We start from the raw sequence: 16,308 nt of genomic DNA, 5'->3' as shown, positions 1-16,308 counted from the left end.
TGGCTAAACCCTCTTGTCAGCTCTTCCCTGGGGAGGTTTTGGCCTAAGATAGTTCTTCCCCAGTGGGAAATAGACAAGTTCATATATTTCCCAGGGAGGCAATATCCTTGGTCATGATTTCCCTCATTCTGGATTTCAGACATATACTGAACAAAAGAGAGGGATGGTTCATTCTTGGCCAGACACTCCCTTACTCGGGATTTCTGATATACTGAACAAAAGAAAGGGATGGTTCATTCTTGGCCAGATCTTCCCTCCAATGGATGTTAGATATCCAGTACATATGAGGAGGAAGCTTCAGCCTTGGCCAAACCTTCCCCAGGAAAGAACTGGCCATAGGGGCCTATCAGCCTGTTAAACTGGCACTTGATACAGGCATGCTCCTTTGTACAGGAAATGCTGAAGTGAAGTGCTGAAGTGAAGTGCTTGTGACTGACCCACAAGTGTAGTTGTTCTGTCTAATGAGTGCCACGGTGTTGGGGGCACACTCTAGGGAGGAGCCAGCGAAGTGAGACAGAGTGCCGTCATTGGAACACACATCGCCAGTTGGCCTGTTGGCTGAAACCACAAATTCAACAGTGTCTGAGTAGTGTGACAGTGTCTGGGTTCGCTGTTGACACTTGAGTGTGTGAGCTGTGTTTTAATGTTGCAATGCTTTAATTAAATCATGGAGCATCAACGTCAAATGTGTCTTGTAAATGTGGAAGCCTCCAAAGGCACAGAATGGAAATGTCTTGCAATGCATTAACATGATATCAAATACTTCTGAACATATCAGGTAGGGAGGCAACCAAAAATATTAATGTTATTTCAGCTCAATGGCTTAAAAATGGTTAATGTAAAAAAGTGTAGGGCTCAGATACCTGCATTCTGGGAACACTAAAGTTTGTTTATTTGTTGTTTATTTGTTGTTTATTGTCGCACTCAGCAATATCCCAGCTATATGACATCGGTCTGTAAATAATCAATCTGGACCAGACAATCCAGTGATTGACATCATGAGCATCGATCCATGCAATTGGTATACGATGACATGCATCAAACAAGTCAGTGAGCCTGACCACCCGATCCTGTTAGTCGCCTCTTACGACAAGCATAGTCACCTTAGTCACAAGCATGGTCTGCTGAAGACCTGTTCTACCCTGGTTCTTCATGGGTCGGAACACAAATGTAACTTCATTAATCATATGAAGTTTTTCAATGTTTGCTTTTCATAAAAATTATTCCTATGGAACCAGGCAAAATATCTCTTCGTAAACAATTCATGTGAACAATCAAAATTCTGCACAGATGTTATATCAATATTGTATTTCATGAAACAAGTCAGTCTTATCCCTATGTACTGTAAATAGCACTATGACAGATATGATGCATTAACAAAGAAATGAGAAAACAGACATGGAGTTTGTCATGTGGCTCACATGAGTGAGTGAGTGAGTGAGTGAGTTGGGTTTAACGCCGCTTTTAACAGTATTCCAGTTATATCACGGCGTGTCAGCTTAATGTGGGAGGAAAGCCCGAAGTGATGCAGGTCCCAGACGTTTACTACTTCGGTGAAACCCACGAGCACGGGTATGGTGCTGACAAACCTAAAAACATAATCGGGGAGAACTGGGATTCGAACCCACAATAATAGGTTTCTGGCGTCGCCAAGGGACGCAACTCTGCACAGCGAATCGCGGCGCCTTAGACGACTGGGCCACCCATGCCCCCTGGCTCACATGAGCATGAAGGAGTTCACTGGCTATTTCTTATGTATTGACACCTGTGAGAGAAAACGTACATTGACAGTTGTTGAAGTTGTAGGGCACCACATCCTTTAATTCCTTATTCTTGGTGTCGAGGTAGTCCTCCAGGTAGGTGACGATCTGCCCGGCACACTTGGTATATCCTTTCTTTGACATCTCCTCCATAGTACAGTTGACCACGCCCCAGTAAATCCTGCAAAGAGTCAGTGAGTCAATGATATTAATCTGGGCATCCTTAGACGCCAACACATAACATCAAGTCTGAAGCAACTGTCTGTATTCCCAACTTGGAGTAAGAGTGAGGGCCTTTCGGTGAGTGAGTGAGTGACTATGGTTCTACGCTACTTTTAGCAATATTCCAGCAATATCACGGCAGGGGACACCAGAAATGGGCTTCAGACAATGTACCCATGTCAGGAATCGAACCAAGGTCTTCGGCGTGACGAGTGAACGCTTTAACCACTAGGCTACCCGACCGCCCAAGGGCCTTTTAGGCCCACAGGATATGAATAACTTAAAGGGCAAGTCAAGTCAACACAAGAACTTTGAATATTATTTATACTGTAGGGCATACTTAATCACAAATGTCTGACCAAAATTAAGTTTGAAAAATGGAAATAGCGTAAAATGCATGACAAAAAAATGACAGGTGACATCGTCCCCAAATGGAAAAGTCCACCACTGAGGGGATTCCCCTCACTGGGTGTTTGATGCGCTGCGCAAGTTCAATGATCATGATAAACAGGCCGACGCCCAGTCTGCCTACTTCTGCCTCAGATTTTGTGTTACATCATCTTTCTTCGGTCTGCTCTTCCAATTGATTTCAGTGTCCACAACTTCTGTCACCTTAACAGCACTGATGATCCCTTCAGATGTTTAGTCAGGGGATTATTCAATCCCTGATAGGCATTTATGGTGTGGAATACGGCCGAGGGCAGCGGGTGTTTTCTTACCCAAACAGGGTGTTAGTAATAAATCGCTAGTCCCTGATTGTCAATTGTTATTTAAATTATTTACAATGTCAAGATCATGGCTTGTTTCACACTTTCAACAATGCATGCAATGTCGTTATTTTTGTAGGACTCACAGAAATTGCAGAAACAGTAAAACGGTTAAGAATCACAAGATTGATAAATGTAGCAAACATATCAGCAAATGAAAATGGTTGTCACCGCTGCGCGAGTAGCTTAAAGACCACGCCCCAAATAGGTTTGGTTTGGAAGCTGATTACAGAGTGTGTGATTTCAGCACTTTCACTTGGACATTTAAATCCTTTCTACGATTATTTTGAATTTTTCTCTAAAAAATTGACTGTGTAACTAGGAAAATTGATATTCGCAATCACTTTTCTCAATTTACTTGCCACTTACAATTGAGGAAAGTGTTTTTGCATTATAATGAAAGTTACAAATGCATCAGTAAACACACATGTTTTGGTCTGATAACAATACTAGATGAACAAGAAGCTCAAAATGTGATTTAAGAGGTTTTCAAGAAGCATTTTTTAAATGTGTGAAGAAAATTATCTTCTCAGAAATATAGAAACATTCAAACCAACCTTCTTCACTCATTTTAGCGGTACTTTTGTATGTGTACGGAAGAAAAAAGGCTTGTAATCAGCTATTTCAACATGTCGGATAATTTTCACACCAAAATGCAAAAGCCTTCAATAGCTTAAATATTTGTCACTTCCAACCTCATCCTTTACAAAACCATGTTGTAAATGGGACTCAAAATTACTGCCTCACAAAAGTGACTTGAATCTTACCTACAACAGGAACATATAGTTACAAAGGCTTGAATGCTCAGCTTTACACCATATTGAAAGCAATGTTAAAATACATAAACAATCCTGGAAAAAATAACTTCTTAAATTTCCCAAGTTTTGATAAAGAAAGATTTTTCCTACATTGTCCGCTACATTTGGTTCGTTTGTTCGGGGATTTAACATGCGCTTTCCGCATGTAATAAATTACATTTAGCGTAACTCGCACATGGGAAAAAAAAGCGTTATGAATAGATAAGAAGTGCGACCAAAAAAAATGTAAATGAAGTAAACCTAAAAATTTCATCTAGGGGGTGGGTATGGCTGGGTGAGGTGAGGGTAGTAAAAGAATAATAATAATGTGGAAAAGTTTGGGCTTGGAGGGCGGGGGGGGGGGGGGGGGTCAAGCGTGGGAAGGCACGGCGTCGGCTGGCGAGCTGGTGTGGCGAGTTACTGCTTCTTCCCAGCCAGGAGCCTCCTGGCTAGGTCGAGCTCTCCGAGAGGAAGAGCTCGGAACAGTGCGGTGGTGAGGCGGGTGGCGGCGTTTGTGATGAAGATTGGACTGACTGGGAGATCACAGTCAACCAGGAATTCCGAGAGATCCTGGTAGCTGTGAATCTCATGCTCAAATCTTTCTTCACCCCAGTACTGCACCAGCACCAAGGGTGGGCGTGGGCGGTTGCTGGGATAGATCTTGCCGCTCTCATTCTGGTAGCAGGTGTTAGGGTGCTGCTCCAGAATGACATCTGCCTGCTGTGCAAGGTGGGCACGGACGCCTACCTCAACATCTTGTTCCGGGACTGGGTCGGTCTGGACTTGGCTGGTGTTTTAGGGAGGGGCCTGGTGTTGTGGCGGTCTGCGTCTCCGTGGTCTTGCAGGTTGGAGGTGATGGGAGGGGGGGAGAGTCAGGGGAGAAGATACTTTTCCTCTTTCTCTTTTTCCTCCCGTGGCCAGTCCCTACCGGCGTGCGAAAGGGCTCCTCCCCTCTGGATTCGAGAGGAGCGAGTTCCAGTGCAGCTTTTGGGGGCGGAGCGGTGGTGGGAAGGCTCTCCTTGATCTCCATGGGGGCGATTGGTGGAGCCTTCTTCACTGTAGGCGGCCTGGCCTTCTGTACCGGGCGTGGTGCAGCAGGGGTAGGGGCCGGGGTCTTCTTCTCCTTAGGCTTGGTCTTGGCCGGAGCCTTGACCAGAGGCCTTTTCCTTTGGCCTAGGTCAAAGGAGATGGAGAGGGTGGAGGAGTTGGACTTGTAGGAAGTCCGGAGGGAGTAGTCCCCAACCCTGTAAGCCAGCAAGGGCTCCAGGATGGCAACTAGCTTCCTAGGTAGCGATAGAGCGATATCTCTCATGGTAGAGCGTGGGTTGCGAGCTAGGAAGGACACGTCTGCACGGGGCGAGTGTCCAAGCCAAGATGAAACCAGCAGGGACGTGTCCGCTACAGGTACATAATTACAGTTATACCATAGGGCCTATACCCACTTGAGTGGGTGTTCTATCCTGGAATTCCAGTGGTTGATACGAGAGGGGGCGTTTGGGTAGCTAAGTAGGTAAAGCGTTAGCACGTCACGCCGAAGAACCAGGTTCAATTCCCCACATGGGTACAATACGTGAAGCTGTGATATTGCTGAGTGAGGCGTTAAACAAACAAATCATGTGACAGGTTAATACCTAGCTTAACTTGTCAGCTTGCTGAAAGGTTTTCCAAATGAAGAAACAGGAAATGTTATGGCTACTGCATAAAAAGAGAAAACTACACTCCTTATTGTTAGATACCATTTTTACGAAACGAGTGGACTTTCTATGGTATCAGACCGAGCGAAAGTGTTTGGTATTTTATTTATTACGCACGTTAAATATATGCATTTACATTATAACTTTCATTTGTTGACAGACCTAACTGAAACCGGTTGCAAAATCTGGTTGCATATGAATATTGATGTATGCCCAAATATGGCCATTGTTGACATTTCTATGCTCTATGCAACAACATGCTCTTGCTGTTTGCAAACATTACAGCACTGATGCTCAAGATCCTTTTGGAAGAATTTCTTTAACTTATGGTAATTCAAGTGCATTGTTGTTAGTATGCAGGACACCTATAAGAAAATTTTAAAAGTCACATTAGCGCCGCTCTTTGTATATCGGACCAACGGTCGCTCGCTTGCACTGCCTTGGTCCCGAATGTGCAAAATGGTTCGGTTTTCTTGATCTATCAGCTGAATTTATATCCTGTCCGTACCATTTTGGAAGAGGGAAATCAGAGCGTTCGACAAAGACATATTAACTGTACCACCCTATACTGAAGACGTGAAAATCAAACAACTCAAGTCTGTTTGAATGTCAGTGACAGCTTCAAACGAAGGGCAAGGTCACCAACGGAATAAGAAAAGACAACCATGATCTACTCAAAGCGGTTTACGTTAGAGGTAGGGAATGTTATTGTTCACATTTGGGATGTTTTGGATCACATAATCAGAAGTCAGGCACACTTCTATTGAGTTTTCGAATTATTTGTATCGGAAATGTTCACCTTTAGTGATCTGGTCGTGCAGTCGTGTATGTTCATTCATGAACAAACACCTCCGGAAGCAATGTCACAAAATACGCTTTGAATGGAGTCACTGATGGCACAACCGGAGCATCGAACGTAGGTCTAGATATCTGTCCAGATAGTCTAAATTGACTTCATTTCACCACGCTTAACCTTTTACATTAAATCAAATTGAAAGTTGTGAAAGTGGTCGGGTGTGTCACGCTCATGGGACCCTCGATCCATCGGTAGACATTGCATATGGATATGCATGGCTCGATTATATCATGTCTGCAGTAGCTCTATGCATAACTAATACAGAATGCAAAGCAAATTTAATGCATGTGACGATCTTGTTTGGTTTAATGGAGTGTGTGTAAATGTCTCTCGCTTTCGTGAGATTCCTTTAGTTCTGTTTTGTATTTGATAAAGCGAATGACGTCTCGCAATTTTTTTATAAATGAAAAGAGTAGTTCAGGTGTTCACGGTTATCCAATCAAAACGAATAAAATGAGGTCAACTTTGTACGACACACGTGTGACGTACGGATTCAGTATCTTACCACCTGTATCTTGACCACGTGGGTAATAACAACAAATACAAACCTGCATGCATGCTCCTCTGGGATGATAGAAGCATTGAATTTTCCAAGAATAGCCCCGCATTCTGCAACAACGTCCATTGCAAGGCTGAAGTTCTCATCTCCTTGCAATGGGCACGGATTGTTGTCTGAAATATAACAGTGAGGCAGTTAGTGGATGTCGTTTTAAAGGGGAAGTGTACACGCAAAAATCACTTTCTTTCTTTTTCTAAACAAAACGCAATTTTAGAATTAATTAGTATCTGTGTTTGAAAATATACACTCATTTTTTTCACAGTGAAAGTAGGAAGCTCACAATTGTGTGAAAATGATATGCCGTTATGAGGCCTTCGTTTTTTGAGCTAAACAGGCCTGAGTTATCCCCCTTAGATTATGACGTAATTGGTGCCAATTCAACTGGGTCCCTGTCTATTCTCAACGCAAAAGATATCAAGTACCAGTTTGCGGTAAAACAACATGGCCTACGACACACTCCGGCGCAGTGGTGACTCAGCATAACACTATGCTGGCTGGCATCTGAGACGCTAGAATCACACACCTAGACCTACACCACGTGAAGCGGCTCTAACAAAGCATGATGACGTCATAATGTTTATCAATTGGCACCAATGACCTCATATTGCAAGGGGCATAAGCCATGGTGTTTTTGTTGTGGAAATAGAACACTTGGTAAATGTGAAAAATATAAATCGTTTTAATGCGAAAAATATGTTAATTAATTGTGATATTTTTATATTTTTGTCTATGACACTTCTAGGTTAACACTTTTAATGTGGAAAAAGTACAAGAAAAATAGGTTAATTTCCGTGTGAACTTGCCCTTTAAGCAACACTTGCAAGTGAGTGAGTTGGTTTGAGCTAAATGCCACTTTGAACATTATTTCAGTTATATCTCCTTGTGATTAGTAAATGAGATTGGTTAATGAGGAAGGAAGGCCTAAAAGGATGCAGGTGTCTGATGTTTGGGGACCGAATTTTGGATGTTCTTGGGGTGGCCTTTGAATTTTGTATCGAGATCAGATATTCTCAGCTACATCTACAAAACCAGATATTTTTTTATTTAAAACTATGAGTGATTTCTTTTTAAAGGAAAACACCTTGCCACAATGTCATTTTTTAGCCAGGCAATTTCTTTTTGTTTCAACTGTCTGAAGAATAATTATTCTTTTCAAGAACTATTGGGGACAATTTATTTTTTTCGCTAAATTCATTAAGCTTACTTTCCACTTCTTTGGGACATCCACTGTAGTTCCTTCCAATACGTCTGACAAGGACATCGCTGTTGGTGATGAGGGCGTTGGTGATGGTGCTGTCATCACTACAGTTGAGGCTGCTCTGAACACAGTTGACGACCCCTCTGAAGACACTGGATTGAATGGTGGAAACTGATGGTGAGTCAGTTCATAAAACAAATTTCAACATTTACTGAAATGCAAAATACCCCCTCTTGAAACATATCACATTGAGGAATACTCTTTTGAACACATACATTTTACATTAGAGGACATTTGGTTTACCACCAGAATTCAGCCACTATGACCAAATCCCTAATTCAATGATTAAGTTAGTGAGTTGGGTTTGACAGCTTCAATTCATAAACTGCTGTTTCAAATAGCTTCTAAAATCAAAATTTAGAATTATGCAATATATCGTGATATGTATCGCAATATGGCTTGCGCATTGTAAAATATTGACACACTTAAATTAAATACGCCAATACCCATCCCTAGTCCTGACCGACAGCCTCACTATTCTTTTCATTAACATCGTCAAAATCATGTATGAAGTGATCTCCATTATTTAATGACCCCTGGAAGTGAACGTTTGTTGATAGAGAATCGATACATATATCATAAAGGCCGTGCTGTGACACAAGTTATATTTGTTGTAATTCGACCTTTATATGTCAACAACATGTGTTCATGATCGAAATAGCAAGACAAAGGGAAGCCTCAACAGTTACTAGTCAAATTGTTCCATATGTGAAAAATATCTGGCAATAGCTATCAGTTGTACCAAACTGATATGCGAGTGGTTATTATACTTTTTAAATATGTATGGCAAAAGCTACAAATGAAATAACACGACAATAACATCTCTTCAGCAGGACAAATCACAGCTTCACTTCTGTCAATAGGCGAGCAGTGAATGCATTCAGGAGTAATGCGAGAGAAGGTAAAAAACATAATGTATGTGCAGTTGATTTCTACTTCTGGCTCAGTTTATGAGAACATACACACAGTGATCTTAATCTCTGCCTGTAATAACAATCCCTAGCAGAACCAGAAATACAATCTAAGTGGTTAATCATCATGTCTAGTGATGTTTTATCTCAAATTTCACATTTCTATAGACCAACTTTGTTTGTTTGTTGTTTAAAATATTTAACATATAATGTTATTTCAGTTCAATGGCTTAAAATGGTAGAGTGTAGGGCCCAGATCCCTGCATTCTGGGAACACAAATGTTTGTTTATTTGTTGTTTATCGCCGCACTCAGCAATATTCAAACTATATGTGTCGGTGGTCTGTAAATAAAAAGAATCTGGGCCAGACAATCCAGTGATTGACAACATGAGCATCGATCCACGCAATTGGGATATGATGACATGCATCAACCAAGTCAGCGAACCTGACCACCTGATCCTGTTAGTCGCCTCTTACGACAAGCATAGTCCCTTTTTTGTCAAGAATGGGTTTCTGAAGACCTATTCTACCCCGGATCTTCATGGGATAACTAACTTTGTTATCACCTATAAGTTCATTCCGCTGAAGGAATAAACCATTTTCTACTGTGCATTTTACTCGAATGGGGTGTGCGTTTTGTCTGGTTACACTCAAGAAAACAGACTATAGTTCTTAGGAAAAGGTAAAGCAATATTATACCCGCAATCATTGGAATAGGCAAGCATGGCACAGTAACTGGTGGAGACAAAGAGTGGGATGATGTCTTCATTGGAGCACAGATCTTCAATTTTCCCATCACCATCTTTTGCCACTATAGCTGAAAATAGCCAAAACAAAACATGGCAGACAGAAGATTCTTTTGGGAAACATACAGCAATGACACAAGTCCACAGCACAACAGCACAAATTAGCTACTCACTTATCAAGACATCACAAGTCACTTTCAATAAATGGAAATTTTACAATAAATTGTATATTTATTTACTTATCCTATCTCACACTATGCAATTCTCCTTATTCTTTTGATCCTAAGTGGAAGAGTTCCCAAACAAAGGTTTCCTGTTTTAAAAAACCCAATCCACATGAACACCCCTAGCATCACCCAGACACATTTGAGAAATGCATAGGGTGCGACAGGATAAGTTTTAAAATTTAGTATTAAGAAAGACATAAAAACACAAACATCTCTGTAAGAATCTAGCACCTCTATAAGAGTCATGTGGAAAACAATTACCTGCACACTGCCTAAAATCAAAGGGAAATATGGTTGTGTTCTGGGAGGCCAGGAGGCGCACATAGTTGAAGTAGTCCTGGGCCAGTCCTCGTATTGAACAGGAAACACTGACTTTCATGAGCTCTCCTTGCACGCATGCAAGGCCACTGAGGAAGAACCTGATAAAAAAAAAAGGAGGCATGTGATGTCAACCAGTTCAGCACAAAATAACACTTCATAACTCCTCAACACGTGTGCTGAATCAATGTTTCTAGGTTTGAAGGTGAACACCAAGTAATTATTATTAATAATGCACTGCTGCTAAATGAGGTCTTATGTATAGGGTAGACAACAAGGACACAGTGTCTAATTGTTGAAATGGTTAATTACACCACAAGCGAGTTGTTGTTTAATTAACCATTTCAACGATCAGACACCGGGGTCCAAGTGGTGTAACAGTCTTAAACCATGTCCAACATTTATAGCACCTAAAATGATTAAAAAATATTGTTTCGTTTAAGGTATTTGGAAAGATATTCAGGAACTCTATGCTCAACTGGGAGAACACTGTGTCAGTCAGCCCTACACGAAGCACGTGAAATATGTTTCCTGTGCCTTTTGTATGTGCACATGGCAAATTGCCGATTTGGGTTATGAAATGCATGTCCCAGGCAAGTATACCATTCATTTTGGACCATTTTTTGCACATTTTTCAGACACCTAGATATTTAGTTGTCAATTTCATACAATTTCTCCAACGTAGCTGTGGCAGAAGACCATATACAGTAGCCTTCTGTGCGGACTTTGCCGGTTTGAATCCAGCTGGTGACAAACGTTTTTCATGAAATTGTTCTATCGTAAAGATCAAGGACAGGGGAAAAATGGAAGATATGTCATTGCCAAGTGGTGATTAACAATTCAGTTAGTTAGACCACAGTCAAAGACAAAGGAGCCATGGTTTAATATTTTATAATAAACTGTGTGATAATTATTGAGGTGAACATGGGTACAGCTGATGCCATGAAGCACAATCCTATTTCATCATCAATGAAGTGAGTGGCAGAACTGGGGGTCGGTCATCTCACTTGCAGTTCTCCTCCAGAGTCAGCAAGGTGGTGTTCTGGACAAACATGTAGGCGAAACACTTGGACCCCGCTGCTGAACCCTCGGGCCTCATCAGTGCACTTGAACACGAGTCCACTCCTGAAACAGATTTAGCACGATCTAGTTAGAGAACAGGGGAGTTCTCCAACATTGGGGAGTGTAGATCATTATGTCTGGCTGCAACAAATACTCTTGATCTGCATCCAAGGGATCGTTATGGCCAAAACAAGTTGCATTTATTCTAAAATTTGATACAGTGTCCATTATATATGGAAACACTCATGAATTTTGGACCACCTAAAGTTCGAAAATATTGTTCAGTTTCCCAGGGTAATGCCTTCCTCACCTCCCACTCATTCCATTATCAACATAAATTTCCATTTCAGAGGTGAAGAAATTTGTGAACAGACATTGTGCTTACCTTCCACTTCTTTGGGACATCCACTGTAGTTCCTTCCAATACGTCTGACAAGGACATCGCTGTTGGTGATGAGGGCGTTGGTGATGATGCTGTTATCACTACAGTTCAGGCTGGTCTGAACACAGTTGACCACCCCTCTGAAGACTCTGGAACAGAAATGTGATGTGAGTGAGTGACTATGGTTCTACGCCGCTTTTAGCAATATTCAAGCCATATCAAGGAGATGGGACACCAGAGATGGGCGTCACATATTGTACCCATGTGGGGAATCGAACCTGGGTCTTTGGCCTGATGAGCCAACACTTTTACCACTTGGCTTCCCCACCGTCCCAAATGTGATGTGAAGATTTATCCCTTGAAGGTTACGACGATGTCTGTTAGACCAGGAATGAATGGGTCCTGTTGTTTGTTGTTTAATGCCGCACTCAGCAATATTCCAGCTATATGACGGCAGTCACTAAATAACCAAGTCTAAACCACACAATTCAATGGTTGACATCATGAGCATAAATCTACGAAATTTGGATATGATGACATGCATCAACCAAGTTAGCCAGCCTGACCACCCAATCCCTTTAGTCACCTCTTACGACAAGCATAGTCGCCTCATATGCAAAGAATGGGTTGCTGAAGACCTATTCTACCCCGGATCTTCACTGGATAACCAACTTTGTTATCACCTATTAGTTCATTCCACTGAAGGGATAAAACATTTTCTACTGCACATTATACTCGAATTGGGCGGCATTATGTTTGGTTATGCTATACTCAAGAAAACAGACTATAGTTCTTAGAAAAAGGTAAAGCAAATTTATACCCGCAATCATTGGAATAGGCAAGCATGGCACAGTAACTGGTGGAGACAAAGAGTGGGATGATGTCTTCATTGGAGCATAGATCTTCAATTTTCCCATCACCATCTTTGGCCACTATAGCTGAAAATAGCCAAAACAAAACATGGCAGACACAATATTCTCTTGGGAAACATACAGCAATGACACAAGTCCACAGCACAACAGCACAAATTAGCTACTCACTTATCAAGACATCACAAGTCGCTTTCAATAAATGGAAATTCTTTACAATAAATTGTATATTTATTTACTTATCCTATCTCACACTATGCATTTCTCCTTATTCTTTTGATCCTAAGTGGAAATGTGCCTAAACAAAGGTTTCCTGTTTTAAAAAACCCAATCCACATGAACACCCCTAGCATCACCCAGACACATTTGAGAAATGCATAGGGTGCAACAGGAGAAGTTTTAAAATTTAGTACTAAGAAAGACATAAAAACACAAACATCTTTGTAAGAATCTAGCACCTCTGTAAGAGTCATGTGGAGAACAATTACCTGCACACTGTGTAAAATCAAAGGGAAATATGGTTGTGTTCTGGGAGGCAAGGAGGCGCACATAGTTGAAGTAGTCCTGGGCCAGTCCTCGTATTGAACAGGAAACACCGACTTTCATGAGCTCTCCTTGCACGCATGCAAGGCCACTGAGGAAGAACCTGACAAAACAAGAAGGCATGTGATGTCACACAGTTCAGCACAAAATAACACTTCATAACTCCTCAACACGTGTGGCGAATCAACGTTTCTAGGTTTGAAGATGAACACCAAGTAAGTATTATTAATGATGCACTGCTGCTAAATGAGGTCTTATGTATAGGGTAGACAACAAGGACACAGTGTCTAATCATTGAAATGGTTAATTACACCACAAACGCCTCGTTAATAAACCATTTCAACGATCAGACACCGGGGTCCAAGTGGTGTAACAGTCTTAAACCATGTCCAACATTTATAGCACCTAAAATGATTAAAAAATATTGTTTCGTTCAAGATATTTGGAAAGATATTCAGGAACTCTATGCTCAACTGGGAGAACACTGTGTCAGTCAGCCCTACACAAAGCACGTGAAATATATTTCCCATGCCTTTTGTACGTGCACATGGTAAATTGCCGATTTGGGTTATGAAATGCATGTCCCAGGCAAGTATACCATTCATTTTGGACCATTTTTTGCACATTTATCAGTCACCTAGATATTTAGTTGTCAATTTCATACAATTTCTACCATGTCACTGTGGCAGAAGACCATATTCAGTAGCCTTCTGTGAGGACTTCACCCGTTTGAATCCCGCTGGCAACAAACGTTTTTCATGAAATTGTTCTATTGTCAAATCTAGGACAGGGGAAAAATAAAAGATATGTCATTGCCAAGTGGTGTTTAACTAACAATTCTGTTAGTTAGGCCACAGTCAAAGACAAAGGAGCCATGGTTTAATATTTTATAATAAACTGTGTGATAATTATTGAGGTGAACATGGGTACAGCTGATGCCATGAAGCACAATCCTATTTCATCATCAATGAAGTGAGTGGCAGAACTGGGGGTGGGTCATCTCACTTGCAGTTCTCCTCCAGAGTCAGCAAGGTGGTGTTCTGGACAAACATGTAGGCGAAACACTTGGACCCCGCTGCTGTACCCTCGGGCTTCATCAGTGCACTTGAACACGAGTCCACTCCTGAAACAGAATAGACATAGTCTAATTAGAGAACGGAGGAGTACTGCAGAATATAAAATTAAAACCATCATATCATACATCAGTTTAGGTAGAAAACTAAATTTGATGTGCATGCAAAAGACGTGACAAGAGTTCTTAAATGTTGTTAAACTTAATCTCTTTCTTTTGCACATTCAAAACAAACAAAAAGGAAATATTATCCGTTTCACTATTTCAAGATATTGGGAAATATCACTGTGAAGAGTTTAGGACATTCAGCGTGCACATAGAAACTGAACACCTCTGAATGTGTGTCCTTTACAAAATATCTACAATTATGAGTATATATTTCTCCACAGTACAAAAAAACATAAGATCCAATAGAAAAAAATCATTCCTATTGCAAATCAGCATTTACCAAAACTTACAAAGAACAATCCAAGAATTGAATGATCTGTATACATGTAACCAACTCCCTCCTTACCTCCCCCTGGGGAACATTTGCTGTAGTCAATGCCAAGCCGACGAATGAGGATGTCGCTATTAGAGACAAGGGTTTTGGAGATGGCGGTGGTATCATTACACTGCAGGACGAGCCCCACACATTGAACTAGTCCTGGCAGGGCACTGGATTGAAAGGTACAACACTTGTCAGCAATCACTCCAAAAGAATCAAAACTTCACAAATCAATATACCAAGGGAATGAATCAAGGGAACAAATACAACTGAATATGTGAGTGCTATATATATATATATACTTAGATATATAGATAGATAAAATACAAAAGTCCAAAGATGAGCTGTATAATTTACTCAACCAGTTTTACGAATGTGATTTTCAAGATATAAAACTTCACACAATGAGTGAATACTGTTCAATGCTGCAATCAACAATATTCCAGCTGCATCATGACAGTTTAAAAATAATTGAACTCGGAACAGACAAACCAGTGATTGAATGCAGATACTGATACAGTAACATAACTCTGTAATTCAAGTTCATTATCAAAGTGAGTGAGTGAGTTGGGTTTAACACCGCTTTTAACAGTATTCAAGTTATATCACAGCATGTCAGCTTAATGTGGGAGGAAAGCACAAAGTGATGCAGGTCTCAGATGTTTACCACTTCGGTGAAACCCACAAGCACAGGTATGGTGCTGACAAACCTAGAAACATAATCGGGGCGAACCGGGATTCGAACCCACAATCTAAGGTTTCTGGTGTGCCCAAGGGATGCAACTCTGCACAGCGAATCACAGTGCCTTAGACAGCTGGGCCACCCGTGCCCCCTAACTATCGGAAGCATGCCCTTGTCCGACCTACACAGATGACTGAGACATACATACGTGCAACTTCCTAATGCATGCTGGGCACACACACTGGTAGAAGTGTAGAGAGGGATGGTGGCAAAATTAGAACAGTGATCTGAGGTAGCTACATCAATTGCTTCAGCAACTTGCGCTGAAAACAATCAAATCATGGGAATGAGCAAAAACAACCACAGTCTCTGTAGCTCACCTGCCTGTTCTATATTAAATATTGCAGAATAGCCAAATTACAAGGTGGATACCATAAGACTGTTTCACAAAGTGACTGTCACAAAAAGTCAGCAATATCCAGGTTTATCATAGAAGTCAGTAAATAACCCCGTCTGGTCCAAGCAAACCACTGGTAGATGATCACATGATGAAAGTTCACGGTGTTGGTTCAAGATGACATGCAATCAGTCATGTCACTCTATTCTGACCTGGAATCTTCACAGCAGCATCGATCGTTGAGTCTATTAACTCATTACAAAAGCTAAATCAACATTAGGTAATGAAGAGTCAGTTAACATACATATTGCTGATCAAAGATGTTACCATAGTGAAAAAAAAACCGCACTATGTATGTATGTTTACCAGGTGAACATTGCATGCAATGCATGCTGCACACAAACACACACACACAGACAGAACATATTACACTCAGATCACATCAAATCTATGTGTACTTCATTGAATATATTTTGTATTTGTTGTTAACTTTGCACTCAGCAATATTCCAGTTATATGACAGCGGTCTGTAAATAATCAAGTCTGGACAGACAATCCAGTGATTGATATCATGAGCATCGATCCACACAACTTGGATATGATGACATGCATCAACCAAGTCAGCAACTCTGACCACCCGATCCCATAAGTCACCTCATTCAACAAGCATAGTCACCTTTCATGCCAAGCATGGGTTG

At 41.1% G+C, this 16,308-nt stretch overlaps 1 protein-coding gene across 5 annotated transcripts in view; it reads right to left on the bottom strand.

The window, feature by feature from the left end:
• Nucleotides 1–16,308, bottom strand: part of LOC124119039 — a 130,874-nt gene that overhangs the window by 78,574 nt on the left and 35,992 nt on the right. For 3 of the 5 annotated variants that reach the window (XM_048393706.1, XM_048393708.1, XM_048393707.1), the window contains exons 18-30: nucleotides 15,422–15,536; nucleotides 14,559–14,701; nucleotides 13,978–14,095; nucleotides 12,918–13,075; nucleotides 12,381–12,498; nucleotides 11,564–11,709; nucleotides 11,124–11,241; nucleotides 10,060–10,217; nucleotides 9,525–9,642; nucleotides 7,860–8,005; nucleotides 6,645–6,768; nucleotides 1,784–1,941; nucleotides 438–558 (exon numbers count right to left, since the gene is read on the bottom strand). In XM_048393706.1, coding sequence (XP_048249663.1) covers nucleotides 438–558; nucleotides 1,784–1,941; nucleotides 6,645–6,768; nucleotides 7,860–8,005; nucleotides 9,525–9,642; nucleotides 10,060–10,217; nucleotides 11,124–11,241; nucleotides 11,564–11,709; nucleotides 12,381–12,498; nucleotides 12,918–13,075; nucleotides 13,978–14,095; nucleotides 14,559–14,701; nucleotides 15,422–15,536 — 1,741 coding nt within the window. The remainder of the gene's footprint in view (nucleotides 1–437; nucleotides 559–1,783; nucleotides 1,942–6,644; nucleotides 6,769–7,859; nucleotides 8,006–9,524; nucleotides 9,643–10,059; nucleotides 10,218–11,123; nucleotides 11,242–11,563; nucleotides 11,710–12,380; nucleotides 12,499–12,917; nucleotides 13,076–13,977; nucleotides 14,096–14,558; nucleotides 14,702–15,421; nucleotides 15,537–16,308) is intronic. The other 2 variants (XM_048393709.1, XM_048393711.1) reach the window with 2 other exon arrangements.

Source organism: Haliotis rufescens, unplaced genomic scaffold (assembly GCF_023055435.1).
Source record: "Haliotis rufescens isolate VD_foot unplaced genomic scaffold, xgHalRufe1.0.p SCAF_12, whole genome shotgun sequence".
NCBI lineage: Eukaryota > Metazoa > Mollusca > Gastropoda > Lepetellida > Haliotidae > Haliotis > Haliotis rufescens.
This window is presented reverse-complemented; position numbering and strand designations above follow the sequence as displayed.